At 34.8% G+C, this 19,612-nt stretch overlaps 1 protein-coding gene across 1 annotated transcript in view; it reads right to left on the bottom strand.

Moving 5' to 3' along the window:
- Positions 1 to 19,612, bottom strand: part of ADGRB3 (adhesion G protein-coupled receptor B3) — a 3,555,978-nt gene that overhangs the window by 716,375 nt on the left and 2,819,991 nt on the right. Inside the window, exon 19 of the mRNA XM_044063870.1 lies at positions 12,772 to 12,874. Within this exon, the coding sequence (XP_043919805.1) occupies positions 12,772 to 12,874 (103 nt within the window). The remainder of the gene's footprint in view (positions 1 to 12,771; positions 12,875 to 19,612) is intronic.

Raw genomic sequence — 19,612 nt, 5'->3', positions numbered from 1 at the left:
TGACCCAAAGCATACATCCAAATCAACAAAAGAATAGCTTCACCACAAGAAAATTCAAGTTTTGGAATGGCCCGGCTAGAGCCGAGACCTAAATCCAATAGAAAATCTGTGGGGTGACCTGAAGAGGGCTGTGCACAAAAGATGCCCTCACAATCTGACAGATTTGGAGCGCATTTGCAAGGAAGAGTGGGCAAATATTGCCAAGTCAAGATGTACCATGCTGACTCTTACCAAAGACGACTGAATGTTGTAATTAAATAAAAAGGTGCCTCAACAAAGTATTAGTTTAAGGGTATGCACACTTATGCAACCAGCTTATTGTACATATTTTATTTTTTTTATCTTTTCCCGTAACATATTTGTTTTTCAATAGAATTATATATGTTATAGGTCACATTAAAGGTGGGAAAAGTTTTTAAATTTTTATCACAGAAACCTGGGATTTTAACAGGGGTGTTTACACTTTTTATATCCACTATGTGTATATATATATATATATATATATATATATATATATATATATATATATATATATATATACACATACACATATACACACACACGTATATATATGTATATGTATATATATATATATATATATATATATATATATATATATATATATATATATATGCACATACACATATATACATTATATACATATATATATTTGTGTGTGTGTGTGTGTGTATATGTATATGTATAAATATATATATATATATATATATATATATATATATATATTTATACCTATATGCACATTCACATGCAATTTTGTTGCAAGTGAGGCACCACTCCCCTTTCTGTGCTTTGAAATGGAATCCATACAGCAGTGAGCTGCAGAAGTTGCACTGTAGCTGCCATAAGCATGCAGAACTTGCTCCAAAGAATAAGAAATAGACACATATGCTATGTTGTCTCGACTTCTATCCTCTGCAGCAGCTGCTTACCTCACCATCAGTAACAGACACTGACTATTTACCTTGTCCATTCCATCATCATTCCACTGCATCTGCATCTGTACTTTGGAATGTAGCTAACAAGCCCTACTTTAAAGTTAGAATTCTCTGCAGATACTGACAATTTTAGCTGATGCATATTCTCGTTTAAGATGGAAAGCCATGGCACAAGAAGAGTTGAAAAATCAGATGGCAGTGGGCTGTATACCTAGATTGGAAGTGCTTGGATTTATTTTCACATGGTACTACTTCATAAGGAGGTGCTGCACTTTTGAATAAGCCATCATTCTCTTATTTCATGGTATTGCTTCCAGTTTTCATCTTATTTAATATCAGTCCCCATCAAAAGTCAGAACCCCCCCACATTGTTTTAAATCTTCTTTATTTGATTATTGTTTTATTATTTTCTTGCTCACTTAACTATTTCCCTGGCTTGCTATATTGCTATAGCGATTTTATATATATAAATATATATATATATATATATATATATATATACACACACACACACACACACACATATATACATAAATACATAAATATATATATACGTTTATAAAATATGTATTATATATATATATATATATATATATATATATATATTGATGTCCTATATGATCATGGTGGTAGCTGGCTTAGATATAATTTCATAGCACTTATCATAAAGAGCAACAGTGCAGTATTTCTTTTTTACACATTTACACACTGTATAGATTTTCATTTTCCTCTGCACTTTCATCACATTCTTTAATTATCGCTTGAGCTGTACCAGCCTCTAAATGCTCTATTATTATATATTTTTTCATCCTCCATGCTCGTTTTTCTATAACTTGATTCTTATTCTTGTGAAACAGAGCCAGTATATTATATCTTATTACATAACAATTATTCACATCTATATTTCTATGTATGCCATACATTTACATACAATATTCCATCAATCTCATGTACTTTCCACTGGTTTTGGCTTATATACTTTATATGCAAAATCCTAATTAAATTTACTTTACTAAAATATTCATATTTGCACAGATCTTTTAAACACGGCTGTAATCTACACTCAACAGTTTCTTTGACTTTAAACTTTTTGCAAATTATTTCTTATTTCTATACTTCATCTTATTTAATATCAGTCCCCATAAAAATCAGAACTCCCCCACATCGTTTCAAATCTTTCTGGTTTATTTTCTGTCACTTTCTTTTCTTGCTCACTGAATGCTTTCCATGGCTCACAATAGGAATACTTTTCTTCCAATAGTTTTTCATAACATTCTTTTGTTTCTTTAAGAATTTCATCCACAGCTACCTTCTACAATCTACATTTTAAAGCACTTTAATTTCATTACTATCATATGATCATTTTTTTCTTCCATTTTTCAGTTTGTCCTATATATTCCTATACGTTACTTTCATAAGCTTAATTAATATGTCATTTTTCTTTTTGTCTTATCATTTTCAGTATCTAAAACAAATGCATCAATGATAAAGAATTTTATTTCTAAACCCAGATATTCTTTATAATCTACATTATATAAAATACCTCCTTTAAAATGATTTAATGTTGAACTCCAAAGAATAAAAATAAATATCTTCCAATATTTTTTCAGAAGAGTAGAGACACACATTTCCCTCATGTGAATGCTAACTTTTCTGCAATAAATATATGTTGTTTGAAATGTTTTCCATACAATAGAACAACTCTTTATTTCTTGTATCATATTCCATTCATTTGCTACTTTTTTGTGTAATAAATTTGATTGTTAACACAGACAATTCTTGAACTGAAAGCACAATCCTCCCATCTTTATGGTATCTCCAAACCCTTTACATTTCCTTTATTTTAATTTAACTGTACACATTGCAACTGTAATTAAACTTTCAATACCTCTGTCATCAATCTCTTAATATGAGGTATTACAGCCAAATGGGCAGTGTAGTGGTGCAGCGGTTAACATTGGTAACTCATAGCAAGAGGTTCTCTGGTTCAAGTCTGTACTGGGGTGCCTTCTGTGTGGAGTCTGCATGTCCTCCCTCCTGCATTTGTGTGGGTTTCTACTGGGTGCTCTGGTTTCCTCCCACATTATTATAACATGTATCTGTAGTGTTTCTCCCTGGGCCTCCACTGAAAATTAGCTCTTTCCAAGTTGCACTTTCCCAATAAATAAATACATCATCTGCACAAGGCAGTCATGATGGTATCTTTATATGTTCTGTAATTTCCCACCTTGTTTGTCCTAAAATATGTTTACAGTTCACTACAACAGCATGAAAACTAACAGGACAGCCTGATTTTACTCCTATTAAACTTGCATCTTATTTCCTACCTATTAACCATTGCATTTATCCATGTTTTATTTTATGCTGCTTTCAAAATATTCATCATTTTATTCACAGTACCATACACCTCCATAATTCTACATGCCTGAACATGCTTTTTCAGACCTTTCAATTGTACAGATTTTCACATAATGTCTAGATTTTTGCCTCATATTTTTGGTGTGCTCCTCCTAAAATCTGTACTTTTCTGGCAAATAGCTGAAGATTGAAGATATTAAATAATGACAAGCATTTGAGTTTAAGACTCCACATCCTTCAGAAAATTCATGCTCATGCAAAACCTATTATTCTATCAATTTTCTAAGTTTGTAAGAGCAATATTTAAAATCTGTCCCTATTTGTCCCCCCATGATTTTAGGCTTTGTCCAAGTTTATGCTCTAAGAGGTTGAGAGGTATACAGATAATATCTTTGATAAGATCACAAACCACTATTTCCCCTCTATATTTTCTCTCATTATACAATCTATACTGTCTTTTATTAGCATTAAAATTTGTTTCACTTGCTTTCTAGCATCTCATAAATTCCATTATCTCCTTCTTTTTTTCTTGACATCATGAAACCTCTTTTGTAAAATATTTTAGGAAAGAATATAGTCTGTGTTTCCTAATGTTATAGGGCTCCAACTTTTTCTCTCTTTTTAAGTTTTTTCTTTTCAGTATGAAGTTAATAGCCCCACTATTTATCTCTTCTTTATTTACCACTTCATCTATCCATTAATCATGCTTTCAGCACTTTTCAAAGCATTGTCATCAATTTATTTACAAAAATAATAATGAATTAACCCATAAACTGCTATATCCCTTTCTAATTTCTCATTCTACAGTCTGTCTTTTTACATACCATATTTTAGTTTCATTTACTGTTTCTTTTTCTTTGTGCATAAATGTAATATTATGTTGAAATACACATAATCTCTTCTTGCATATTCCTGATTGCCTTCTTTGTCTATCATTTTTTAACAATTTCCCTCCTTATACATAACTTTTACCTAAAATGGTAGCATTTTTTTCCAAAAATACATTTGCCAGTATAACACATTTTTCATTTTTGTCTTATTCAGTTATGTGTTTTTTCTTTCTTTTTCATATAATCTGATTACTTTCCAACATTTCTTCCCAACTGTTTAGAAAGAAACTATACTATTTTCCCCTTTTTTTCTGATCATATTCTTCACATGAAAATATACTTTTTATCCCATTTGTTCAATTTCAACCACCAGTTTGACCATATGTCATACAAAAAGTTCCTGTAGTTTCATGATTATTCAATCTTTTAATAATTAAATTCTTTACTTATTTCATCATTATCTCTACTAACAGCCCAAAAGAGTTATATAATCTGTTAAACTAGCAACTTTTCTCCATCCTAGATTTGTCTGTAACCCTTCATATATTGTTACATAATCAATTTATTTTATTCTTTATATAACCTTTAATATATGCATATTAATATGTCATTTCCCAGTACAAATCTTTTATATATTACTTCGATACACATTTTAATATACTGGGCAATTTTATCTTTTGTTTTCATTAAATTACAGCTAATGTCAGCTGCAGTTATTACATCCATATTTATGCTCACCTCAGTGGCCTAATCTAACACCTAAATAACAAATTAGCAGTCTACCTGTCACCCCTATACTTATATCAATGAATGCTTCCATTACTTTACTCTTTACTAACAGCAATTCATGAACAATATTTTATTCTCACATTACATACAACCTTTTTTCAATCATATTCTTGATATATGATTTTTTTTCCTCCGCAAAAGGCTGGCATAAAGAAAACAAATAACATCTGCTTCATTTTATACCATTCATATATTATAAACCTGCATACATCATTTTAATAGTATTTATGTTAACTGTAACTCCATTGCAAATAACCTTTTTCTTTCTTTGCATTTTTGTCTAATAAATGTTAGCTTATTTTTTCAATATCTTTGAGTCTCCCTTCAGGTAGTTCTTTGTTTTCTCCTGTTAGTATTTCTAAATTAAGTAGTCTCCCTTCTTTATACTCTGGGAATTCAAATGTGCTAACAGTCCCTAAAGCTTACTTTCAACAACATCCAGATCATTGTTTTCACATACTTCCATATTCTTCTCTGTTAGTTAACATGTTTCCTACAGTGCTTTAATATGAATATTGACGTCATTAATTTAACATTTTCAGTTTTTACGTTATTATCACAGTCACCAGCAGTATCACATACACCAATACTTGCATTACTTGGCTCTACAGTTCCAATTTCTTCTTTAGTTTCACTTTGTGTAACATCATTAAATTGTCATATCAATGGACAGCTAAACCACAAGTGCTCTATGGCACTACATTTTTTTGCAATTTCTGATAGAAGGTCCATGCTCCTCACATTGAGATCATCTTCCCTTCATGCAGTTTTACACTAAATGTGTCATATTAATACAATAAAATGTGACTTTCACTGTCCACAATATTTTACATTTCCTTTTTTACTAATTATTACCTATCAATGGGCAGATGCTGAAACTTTAAATCCTTTACTAAGTTATATCTATATTTCCCATTGCGCTGTACATACTTTTCTTTCATTCAATAACTCTTTTATCCCATACAGTCTACCACACTTCAGAAAAAAATATTGTGTCAGTTAAACTTCAGATATATAGGATGATAATCAGCAGATTTAGACATGTAACACTAATAACATTGTACTGTTGTGATGTATTAATACTATGGAGCTAAATAATGATTTAAGAAACATGCATAAGCTACATGAAGCAAAAGTTCCTTAGCACATTCAAATGTAAGTATTATGCTAGTTGCTTTTGCATGTCATTTTAAGCCCTAGCAAATTTCCATTCAAAGGTGAGAATCAGACCCTGTACCTTGTGTCTGTGAGGTAAACATCTTAACCATTATGCCAACCCCAACTACTTTACCAACTCCTAACACCCTACTTAAGATGTCTGTGAATCAAACATCTAGTGCAATTGCTATGTTTGTATCTCCCCATCAATTCTTGTACTGTTGTTTCACAGGCACCTATTGATGCTCACAGACATGCACACATGATAATTTTTGTTAACTATGACCATGGACTGTCATATCTGCCTAATGCATTATCCAGTAGACCACAGTAGGGTTACTACCCTTAGGCATCTTAGCAGTGTCATGTTACAGTGGTTTTTGCTGGAGACAAGTATACATAATTTGTTTCTGAATACCCTCCATAATCATTCAATCTTGGTCAATTTTCTTCTTGTTTTTACCTTTGAATTAACAAAAAATATTAATTTCATAAAATACATTTTTATTTGCATTCATTTTTAAACTTTTCTTCCAATGCAAATGATTCAAATGTATTTTGCAAAAAAAGTCTCTGCCCCAAGTTATTTATTGCCCTTACATTATTTACTGTAAAAGTCCAAAATAGTCAAACCACTATGTTATCGCAAACAATGTACCTATTTACTGGATAACCACTTTTGTTTGTTACTCTTACCCCACATAAAGTGTTTAACATCCATTAATAAGAAACCACAGAATGCCAACTGGAATCTCTTCTGAAAGCACGTAATTGACTTAATGGGTCTAGCATGGTCAACAGAACACAAATCAATCAGTCGATAAATAAATAAAAAAAATAGATACATGTCAAAAAATAAACTCTGTGTTGGATATACAAGGAGGTATATGAAACCAGAAACCATCAGACATCCATTGAGCACATGAAATCAAATAAGAAATACAATTTGCACAACTTCAGACCATATATTACACAAAAAGAGTGCTGAGCAAGAATGTACAATATACTTCTCACCATTTAAACAGCCTTAGGCACTTTCTGCATAGCATTGCTTACACTTTTTACCCATCTGTAATTACATACACATCAATAAATTTTAAAAACGCTGTGCCTTTTTTGCACAAGTCCATAGGGAAGACTGTGTGATTCTTTAATTAAATTGCAAGTAAATTGTGACTTATGGCACTTTTATTATATATTCTAGTGCCTTACTCATTGTGACTACCCAGTGAGAATTAGCATATACAAATATACGCAGAACTAAGACAATGCTAAGTGGTAAAGATAAGTAAAAATAAGTACCGCAAGGAAATTATTAAAACTGTTAAAGATAGTCTACGGAACGTTTAATACCAAAATGGCAAAAGCAGAATCTGGTTTGGTAAACACCAAGAAATCTTTCAGAAAAGATTAGAAAAATTGTCATATGCATATGTTTTCATGCAACAAAAATGCTTCAACAGATCTTTTTAATATCTGGTACAATGCTGTTTCCAGAGTGAAAGCTTGTGCCATCTCATTACTTTTTATAATCTTTTAATAAATGTTTCTCAGCTTTGTTAGGCCTGGCTGTGTTTGGTCATTCTGGATTTTATCATGGTTCAGGATTTATTGGTCTGAGCTATTATGCTTATGGAATTTTAATAAAAGGAAAATCCAAGAACCATGATGAAAAAAACTTTATTTAAAAATTCAAGCTTTCATACACAACTGCACTTTTCCAAGTATTTAAAGTAATTGCTGTAGAGAAACAGCTATCTAAAAGGACAGTACAGGTTTAGGTTTTAAGCGACTTAAAGGATAAAAGTATGAATAAAAATGACAGAAATAAGGTTCATGTAAAACTGTGCTGGACTGACTCTCCATTCTACAGTAAGGAGTGCAGCAATTAGAAAGACCTCAGAAAGCAGCCACTGCTTCTCCCACATAACAACAGCCAGGTGAGATAAGATCATTTGGACTCCCTAGTAAGGCTGCCTCCTTGAAACCTCCTGTGTGAAATGTACCAGGCATACCCTACTCTGGGGAAGCTCCAGGCCAGACCCTGAATGCAATGGAAAGATTACATCTCTCCAAAGGTCTGGGAAGACCTTGGAATCCTCAAGGATAAAACCACTTTTACTGGGGACAGAGAAGTCTGGTCCATCCTACTCAGCCTGCTATCACAACAACCCTTATCAATGTAAGCAGTTTACAAAACTGATGAATGGATGGCCTCTTTTCTATGCAGAACATTAGGAAACAAATGTACGGGTGTAACTTGGGCACTGTGGGGGATTCAGTAAAGTTTTTTTTTTTATATAAGAGTCAAGTTGTTGCAAAAAGAAAGAAGGGTGTCATTAAACACAAAGAGGTATGTGCCTAAGAGTTTTATGACTTACAGAACAATTCCTGGTGACTTAGTTTGGGGAACTAGGAGGAGAATATACATTTATCTTAAGCAAATGTGGGAACTCGTCTGCTTTTGACCTGTATTAACACAAGGACTTTATCCCATGTGAATTTGAATAGACATGTAATATAAAGAGAATATATGAGAAGTGGTATGATTAATTGTTCATGACTTTCTAGGTAAAGATAGAACTTGGTGTACAATGTAGTAGGCAACTAAGTTATGGGAAGGTTGTTTCTTTGTTGGGAAAGCACATAGTAATACATATATATATATATATATATATATATATATATATATTTTTTTAATTCTTAGAGTCAGTATGTAGAAGTAGTGGATGGGCATGGAAGGATGAATGTTGTGAATAAAGGATGGACAGGGTTTAGAAGCAGGATGTATGGCACACAGAAAAAGTGTGAATTGTGTTTGGAATTCAGTTTCTGTAGGCTAGGTAAATATGGCACATGTATCCCAGTCATTTAGGCTATGACAGATTAATTTCTGAAAGTCAGTCTATGTGTGTGTGTGGGGGGACGGACTACGAATGAACGGAAAACATACATTGGATTTTATTTTTGTTTTTATTGAAATACTCTGTACAAAACAAGTCTTTCTGCAGACACAGATATTGAATTTTAAAAACATATATTTGACTTATAAGGTGCCTTTCTGGTTAAGGTGTGGCTAAAATTAAATGAAAAATGAATACTAGCATTTAATTCTGTTCTTATTGTATTGTCTTTTACAACTAATGTATCTTTGAAGTTGTATTTGTTTTTGCAACTACATCCTCTGTTGATTCACATAGGATCCTTATAGCTGCCTGAGCCGCAGTTACTCAAATTCCAGCAACATGCAGCCAAGGACATGAATGGCTGTAACTCCATCTGACCGGCTGCTCACACTCAAGCTTGAACATGAGTTCAGTGATGCAGCTGCTGTACTATCTGCTTGCACCCTAGGAAATGGACACAAGCAAGTGCTCACATTGGACAAGGTAAGCAGGGAAGGGAATTGGAAAGGAGAAGGTTAGGCGTAGGGAGGGGAAGAGGAGTTTACGTTTAGGGAGTGATCGGAAGGTACTGGACAGAATGGGTTGGTGGGTGGGGAATTTAAGGTTTATAAAGTGATCATGAGGCACTGAAAGGTTGGGTTTAGGGAAGGGTGGGGGCTTTTTGGTTTAGGGAGTGATTTTGAGATTAGGATTAGGTTTAGGGCACAATCGGAAGGTATTGGTGGGTAAGGGTTAGGGAGGGGGGATTTTAGGTTTAGAGAGTCATCAGAATTTGGGTTTAGGGACTGGATGGGAGATTTTAGGGTTTTAGGGTTAGGGTCATGGTTCTGGGAAGGATAGTTCACCTTGTGTTACTTCAAGGGGATCGAATTGGTGCATTACAGCTCTTGCCAACATCAACAAGTAATAGCAAGTGAGAGCATCACACTCTAATGGTGTGTGAGCACATGCAGCAGACCTAATTCACATCATATTTGTGTATTACTTGATGTTTTCATAAAATTCTTAAGTTCATTATCTTCACTGAAAAGTTCTGTGAAATTTGTAACATCTATCAGCTGCTTTTGGAATGGTTTATTGATCTCTACAGAGTTAGAAAAGGGATAGCCTACAATGGTGCAATCTGATCATCAAATGCACGTTACTTAAATTAATAATATTTATAGGAATAATACTAATAATATAGCATAAAAAAGGCAGAACATAAAAAGAAGAGTAAGGTGGAAATTAATTAAGTTATTAGCATTACTAGCTCCATGATTGTGATTGCAGTAGCATGCAGTTATTTGGTTCACAAAACAGTTTATGCAGTCTCTGGAAAACACTGCAAATAATCAAATGCTCATAATATTGAACATTTTTACTGTCAAGAGAAGTAATCAAAAAACATTTCATAGCTTCTGCCAGTATTAGTTTTGTGTTAGATTGCTGAACATCAGGGAGTTGGAATTTGCCCTTTCCCTGTTGTTGTGTGATCTCCGAGTTAGTATACATAATCAGCAGGGGGTATGGTGGGTGCTGGGGTGGGGCTCCACCTGAAGTAAACATGAGTGTTTTCTTTCATTATTTTGAGTTTTCATCATTTTGGATCAACGTTTTGCCATGTAATGTTTTTGTACTTTGATATTTTAAAGAACATCCAGTCTCTGTTATTATGATTTATGTCAGCATGACTTTTGCAAACTTTTCAGCACTGTCATGATTTTTGATAGGCTATAAAGTCCAACAGAAATATGTTACACAACAAGCACATTAATGTGTTTTAATTAGCATTAAACGTCCACTAAAACACTCTACTGTACAGTCATTTTGTAGTTACTGAATTGTTTATTTTTATCCAGTGTTATGCAGTTTTGAAATGTATTTAATTACAACTAGCTTATTATGGTAAGAAAGTGGTTTGATAGACATCTGCTCTTCAAATTTGGGACTCAGCAGGCTTCATACCCAGTTTATTCCCTGTCCCTACAGTTAACATCCTGAAACATAAGAGTGTAGGAAATGTACAAGAGGTGCTTACTTAGACATGCACTGACATTTGCATATTGATCAAAGTTGATGCAGGAATAAACCATAAATGCTTGTGCTAAATAACGATTTCCAATGCTGGCTCCCTTCCTCAATGCAAATAAATCTTAGTTCATAAAACTCTGCATTAATGTCTATAAACCTTTAGGCAGTGCATCCTAAAAGTCAGCTTTAAGTCATTGCTTATTCATTCTCTTTGTAAATAGGAAGCTTGTAGGAAATGCAGCAATCATGGATGTACTGCTGATTGATTATATTTGATCTGGAAAGATATTAGCAGTATTATGACATCTTTCTCTGAGTGACATGATCATCAGATTATTTGTGAGCTCAGAATTTTCTAAGTCAGTATAATTGGGATGTGACATTAGCCAAAACAGCATCGAATCAATCTTAATAAATCCCTTAATCACAACAATGGAACATAGATAGGCTCTGATTTAGATACTTAGCTGACCTTTATCAAGTGTATACAAACATTCCATCCACAGTTATTTTAAAACAAAATAAGATACATAGGTTTACTGCTCTCACACTCTCAAAGGTATGCATGTTTACAATCAGAGCTGCAATTTTTCAGTTTATACCATGATACCCCAGTATTTTAATGGATATACAAAGGTTTAAAATTCTACATTGTCATGCATCCAGTTAAGTTAAACAGTTACTGATTGAATAAGCATGTTCCTTTTACACCAAGTATTCTTACTTTTTGTCTCTCAAATGTTTACTAAATTTGTTTGAGTAGCATGTCCTACATAATGGTCACCTAATCTATGAATGTCTACTCATTTCTGTAAACTTTCACAAATGAAAGAAAAAACATACAGAGACTGCAAAAATCCTCCGCATGACTCCTGCTGGAGCAGAACATGCTACACATTTGTACTTGGTAGATAGCTTTCCCTATTTACACATACATGTCTTAAAAACTGTTAAACCATTTCAATCACATTGATGTCACACAGTTATATCACACAGTCAAACCCCAATAAAAACACCCTAAAAACAGCCACACTAGCATTAATTACACTCCTGTATAACTTGAGTGTCTTCTAACACAGATTCCACATGTGCACTTTAATGCTATTTAACTAATACTAAATTACTGCGTTTTTGAACAATGTGCTAAAAGTAGAGGCAGTGTAACAGTTCTAAATCTTAACGTGTGTACTCTCCAAAACTACAAATGTTTTACAACAATCCATGCTAAATCAGAACAAAAACAGCATCACTCCTTCTAATGTGCCCTATTTTTCTTTTTCATATAAAAGTGTAGACTCACAATAGAAGGTGAAATGCTATATATCACACTGGTGTTGACTTATCCCATGCTACAAATGATCTACTAAACAAACATGAATATATTGTGTAGTAATGGATCAAATGACCAAAATATACAATAGATGACAGCCAATTTTGTCAGATAAAGACATTTTTAGGTTTAACGGTTCCAAAAATCTCATACTAATAATTCCAGAGTAGAGCTTTTAACAGAAAATAAAAAGCACTGTACTGACGGTGTCTGGTGCAATAAGTTCAATCAACGTTATGGCAGAGAATTACACATTAAGCGAGAAAGAGTGAAAATTCTTCCTTCAGAATCCTGATTAAGTCCTCTTTTCACAAACACTGCACTTAATTATTAGATGTTTGTCCCATAATTCCTAAAACAATATGAAATCATCTTTTTAAACATTTCATACTTTTTATACATAAAAAGAAAATATTGCATCATCACTTTACCTTATTATGTGTTTGTGTTTGTCCAACCAAAATAAGAATATTGGATGAAATGATAGACAGGCAGAAGTTGATTAGAATTATTGACCTCTCCGATCTGATATACCTGCAGAGAGAAAACAAATGGCATTTAATAAAGTAAGTATACTAAAGTAAATTGAAAATATAATGAGTTTATAGCAGAAGCACGAAATATTCTGCACATTCATATATGGTATGACAGATGATTACACGTAATGCTCTAACATAAATGTGCATTTCATTTTCTGAAGCATAAATAATTTAGATATAATGAACATCACATAGTAATCACTCAACTCTTGAAAACAAACTGTTCTAAGATAATTGCCACCACATAGTATTTCCATTTATATTTTAATTTTGGCACACTTGTTCTATTTATTCACAGCATATTCTTCGGAATGCTTTGCACATACAAAATGTGTGACAAACAACAAAATACTTCACTTACTCACTCATTCTCACCTTGTGATAATCTCATAAATTGATGCCCCTCAGTAGGTGTTGTTAGCTCCTTGGTCCAAACCATTTCTTTGGAACAACTATGACTACATAAATCTTTTAGCAGCAGAATTTTCAAAACGTTGCTATGGTAAGTACAACAGGAGTTTATGCTATATGCTGAACACGTATGCAATATAGCCCTAGATGTAGCATCTTCAAGAATATTAAAAGCTGTGCTGTATGTTTATTTTAAATAAAGTTAAACATGCTTTTATTTACATAAATTATCCTTGAGCTACTGTGTTGTATTTAATGTTACCCAAAATACTTAATGGTTAACACTAATTGTTAGAAGCTATTCTTCCACCTTTTCCCCCTACCTCCCCTCTGCTGCCCCACTTATCTTGCTATAATTTAAATATGTGATTGAGCAAGTTGCAGGAGCTCAACTCTTTCAACATGGCTGTCACATCTTGGCCAAACATGTATTTGAGCTTATTCACAAGCAGCAACCTATACAAGTTAAACGATACTTGAGGCCCTGACTGTGTCCATAACTGTGATTCAGTGCTCTTTAACTGCATGGGCCTTGGGTGCTTGCAGTAGACATCATTATCTGCAGATATTTTCCACATACAAAGTCTAGAAGTTTCTATACCCACAATCACACTATAATGTTTTATTTATATTCAGTCTCACAAGAGTTCCTAGTTCCTGTACAGTCATAAATATAGTTTACTTAATTGTCCTTGAAAAGATTAGACTTCACTTTTTCTGTTCAAAAGAAAAACATCCAGAATATAGTACATCTCTTTTAAAATAAAAATGTAGGTCTGAATAAATATAGCAGTTGATAATTATTGCATTATCCACAGATTTCCATTGATGCCAGATGTAAGAAAGGCATGGATGGGTACAAATACTGTATGTATTTACAGGGCTACACAAGAAAATAGAACAGAACTTCTGCAAACAAGGCTCTTGTTCAACTTGGAACAAATACCACTTTATTTGGTGGGAGCATAATAAATATAGGAGAGATTTAGAAAGATTACCATGAGCAATAAGCCAATTGTACTGCTCATAGTAACCACTTCCAATTCAAATACATCCCTACTCTCGTGCAATACCATGAAGAGGTAGAGCATCATGGTAGGTTGTCGCTTTACCCTACCATGAATGACAATGTGGCATTCTAATAGAGCGGCCTATGTTAATTGGTCATGTGTTCTCCTCTAGAAATGTCTGCTGTAAGAAATGTACTCTGCTAAGTTAGCTTAACCAGCTATGTTAATAACATGGGAGAAAATTCTTATTTGTATGTTCACTGGGTGTGATCACATTACAGTTAAGTGTTAAGGAGGTTTGCAGACAGATAGAGCTGGTGGTGGTGGTGGGGAGGTATGCATGTGTGTATGCGTGTGTGTGTACATGTGAGCATATCCACTGGTCTCATGTGAGTGTGAGTGTGAGTGTGTGCTTGTGTATGTATGTGGGCATTTCTGTGTGTGTTTGTGTGTGTTTGTATGTGATTGTGAGTGTGTGCACGTTTGTCTGTGTGTCTTCCTGGGTGGTCACAGTAGGGGTGGCTAGTTAATGTGTGTGTGTGTGTGTGTGTGTGTGTGTGTGTGTGTGTGTGTGTGTGTGTATGTGATTGTGAGTGTGTGCACATGTTTGTCTGTGTGTCTTCCTGGGTGGTCATACTAGGGGTGGCTAGTTAATGTGTGTGTGTGTGTGTGTGTGTGTGTGTGTGTGTGTGTGTGTGTGTGTGTGTGTGTGTGTGTGTGTGTGTGTGTGTGTGTGTGTGTGTGTGTGTGTGTGTGTGTGTGTGTCTGTGTAATGGTGAATCAATGAATTTGCTTGAGAGTGCAGTAGGGTGAAGGAAGGCTGGGGGGAGGCTGTGTGCATGCATGAATGTGTGAATGTGTGTATATGTCTCTTTGTGCTTGTGGGAAGCTATCACTCCTCTCTTAGACTAATGAGCAAATCCTGCAATACTGGGGGAACACTAGACACCATGGGGAGTTATCTATCTATCTACCTGGTTATCTAACTATAAATAAATAAATAAATACATACATATAGATATATATATATATATATATATATATATATATATATATATATATATATATATATATATATTACTGTACAGGTGATTAAAAAGTGCATAGAACAACAGGTTTTGCAGAATGAAAGATGTTTGGGCACAAGGAACACTAGACACCAAGGATACTCTAAAAATAGCACTTTAGGGGCTAAAAAAAGAAAAGAAGAGAGTAAAGGCTTCCGGCCTTGGACACTCAGTATAAAATACTGCATGTTGGTCTACTCCTACTACCAAATAACAGGGCTATTCTATCTTTTACCTTAAATCATTGAAAAATAGAGGGAAGTTTCAAACCCTGTACTGCTGATACAGGGAATGGCAGATTATCAAAGGCAGAGCTTTATCCATATGTTCCAGTGATATTTGGTACCAAAAACAGCCAATCAATGCCATGAGTTCTGCATTCAAAAGCTGAAAACAGAAACTTTACTTAGTGCTTTCATCTGTTTCAAATGAGGACTTCATCAGAATGATAAAAAAAACTTCTTTACATACTACCATTACTAAAAACTTCACAAATCACACAAGTGATGACATTATACACAATCGTTTAAAGTAACAATACAATAAATTGCAAATCAAATACTTTTCAATGACAGTAAATAATATTGCAGTACACATATTCAAATATATAGGTTCATAGGTTGGTACTGGGCTATCTGCCCAAAGGCATATATTCGCCCAGGCATGTTGTGCTGTATTCACTGCCCCTTTAGTAGTTCCCTAGACCCTTGTACTAGCAGCTAGTACCCTTGGCCCCTACTACGTAGTGCTGTTGGTGTGATCCTCGGTGTGAACTTTCTGTTACCCATCCACTCATCAGGGTTCCTCTTGAAGAGTGATAGTGAGGGGCTCTGTCTCATGTAGATCAGGACCCTGTTCCATAGTAAGGGAAGTCTCTACAAAGGGAATCTATCCCTCCAGCATGTTCTATTCATTGTTGTGTTGAGGTTTGTATCCCTAGAGCGTGTAGCTCGAGTAGATTTGGTTTTGCTAAGATGGAACACGTTCAACAATTCTGGGTTGGATATGGCTCTGTACGTTAGACAGAGATCGCCTCTGAGAAAGTGATATGCAACAGAGAACAGTCTTAGCTTTTTCAATCGTGCTGCATAGGGCAACTGTTTGAAGCCAGTAATCCTCTTGGTTAGGTACCTCTGTGGTCTCTCCAGCTGCTAGATATGTCTAGCCAGGTACATTGCAACTGGTGCATTGTACTCAATAATGGGTCTGATGAGGGAAGAGTAGAGGGGTGCCATTACATCCTTAGATCTTGATGCAAACCCTTTCGTGATCAGATGGGTCACATAGAAGGATTTTCTAACCACTTTGGCAAAATGGTTATCAAAGGAAAGCTGACTATCTACTTGGGTCCCTAGATCCCTTATTTCTTCTTCAGATTTCAGGGGATTACCTCCTATGTTGTAGTTTGCGGGTACTCTGTTTTTTCCAAAGGGGATTACTAAGCATTTTTTTGCATTTAGCTTGAGACCATGGCTTTGGCACCATGCATCAGTCTCATTTGGGCCCTTCTGGAGGATCTCCATGTCAGCCGGAGACCCTATTATAGCACCCAGTTTGCAGTCATCCGCAAACTTAGTCAGCCACAGCCCTTCCGTGCTTGCCTGTACTTCTGAGAAGTATATGCCAAACAGGAGTTATATGAATAACCTAAGTTTTAACTACTAGGCACCAGGGAAAATTGTTGAAATATTATGCTAAGCCCATTTAAACAAGATAAGGGGGGAAAAGATTCAATCCCTCTAGCCTTTGTACAGAAAGTCCTTCCCTAAGTAAGTATATTTTTTGTCTTTTATGCCAAAAGAGTTCTGCATCCTGATGTATCTTCAGAACAATATGTATGAAATGTTAATGACTGGTGTTAACTGATTTTAACAGTCTACAAGTTACCTATGACAATGCAAGCATAAGAAGCCAATATTGGATTGTTCTGTTAAATCTGGGACAGCTGACAGGGATGGAGGGGGGGGTGCCCATTTGGGGGTTGGGCTGATATACCTTGGAATGCCCATGGTGAAGGCATCAATACAAAATCGAGAGAACTCCAGATGACACAATTAAGACATTTTACTTATTACTCTGCACAATGTAAAACATAAATAGATATTTTACATCATAGTACATTTTCTAGCCAATAAGAAGAATGAAACTCTAATGTCTGGCATTAATGAGTGTTTGTAATCATCTATACTTGACAAGAGCCAGGAAAATAGAAGGGAATGCACCAAACTCAGGGACAGCTAAGATGTATATCTGGGGTCTATATCATATGTTCGAAGTTTAAAAACTTTGAACGCTTAATAATCAAATTTAAATGTTCGAAGTTTCAAACATCGAACATATGATGAAAAAAAAAACCCAAACCCAAAACTAACTGTACCCCTCACACCCCCCCGCTCTTTAAATATACCAACTCCGAGACTGCACTACAGCGCAGTAAGGGAAATCTTCCCTTTACCATGTTATAATGCGGTCTTGGTGTTCGTATATTTATAGAGTGGGGGGTGTGGGTGGCACAGCCCCACCACTTGGTAGTCAGGTAAGTTCCCTTCTTTTTTTCAATCGTATGTTCGATGTTTGAAACTTTGAACATTTAAATTCGATTATTTAACGTTCAAAGTTTTCAAACTTCGAACATATGATATAGACCTATATGTGTGCATGTGTGCATGTGTGTGTGTGTGTGTGTGTGTGTGTGTGTGTGTGTGTGTGTGTGTGTGTTTGAATGTGTGCATGTGTTGTTGAATGAATGGGGGGATACCTGCACCCGCATGATGTGTGGACCCCCAGAGGTGCTTAACACAGGAAACTGCTGATTTCTGATTTGTAATTACTGTTGATTTGCTGCAATTAGCTGATAATGAGATCTTCTTCATTGCAGCTAACATGTCTCTGGAACTCATTTTCCATTACCATGGAAACTGCCACTTTTTGCAGTACCTCTTAGCACCCATGGTGGGGTTCTTTCTTAGTCCTACCTGTGTATGTCATGAATTCTGTCCTCAGCTTCTCTAAGACAGAAAATACATATCCTCAATACAAAGCAGAAGTACAGTCAAAATTATTTTTAACTTATTCTCCCTAAGATGTTTCTTTTAAAGATATATATATATATATATATATATATATATATATATATATATATATATATATATGAATTCTTGAACATAACTACAAATGTACATGATATGCTGCTGTTATAGTTCCTTTTGTTTCAAAGTATTAATGTACTACATTAATGTTTTATCTTTTTTGATGTACATTATAAGTTTCAAGTTCCTCCAGGAAACAACTTGCCCACCCTCAAGAAAATTCTTTCCTGGTTCACCCTAAATATACCCTATGAAACCCACATCTTAGGAGATGTCATCCTTGACTGGTACAAACTTACAACTAACTCCACTCAATTCAGTATGAACCTGCATGGTTTCCATCAACTAATAACTTCACCCACCCAAATCCATAAGAACACAACATCTAGCTCCGTAATTGACTAGATACTCACTAACTCCCCTAACCTGTATCAAAATCCCACTACTCTACCAGGCCAACTTAGTGACCACCTACCCACCTCTGTCCTTAGAAACACCTCCCAACCTCCCAAACCTTGCCTGTATAGAGACTGCCATAAACTTTCTAACTTCAATGTAACTGAATTCAGCTATATGCTATCTTCCACTGACTGGTCTTTCCTGAAGCAAATCCCTTTAAATGATGCCGTAAATTGTTTTAATAACATCTTCTTGAATACCCTGAACTCCCTTGCTCCCTCTAGAAAGGTTAGAATAAAATCCAACTATGCTCCCTGGCTTTCCAAAGACACTAGATCCCTTATGCTCCAGAGAGATAAAGCATGGAAAGCCTGGATCAGATTTCAGCAATTGCCCTTGCTTCACAACTATCAACGTCTCAGAAATCTTGCTATGAAACAAATCAACTTTGATAAAAAGTCCTTCTTTAACTCTAGTTAACTAAATAGCAAATCCAGCTCACAGAATTTCTGGTCAACTATAAATAAAATTCTTTCTCCTGGCTGCCTCTCAAACCCCTCTCCCTACCCAAACACATCCAACCTTGAAATAGCTACACTACTTAATACACACTTTATAAATACTATTCAGGGTCTCTTACCACCAAATGGAAATAGTACTCCACATCCTACCCCTCCCAACCCACCTAACTGCAATTGTTTCTCCATTCAATCTGTTCCTACATCTTATATTCACGTCTTCTGCTTAAACTCAAACC

This window comes from Protopterus annectens, chromosome 2.part2 (genome assembly GCF_019279795.1).
Source record: "Protopterus annectens isolate FY-2018-M chromosome 2.part2, PAN1.0, whole genome shotgun sequence".
Classification (NCBI taxonomy): Eukaryota; Metazoa; Chordata; order Ceratodontiformes; family Protopteridae; genus Protopterus; species Protopterus annectens.
Note: the sequence above shows the minus strand (reverse complement) of the source record. Positions and strands in the feature narration are given on the sequence as shown.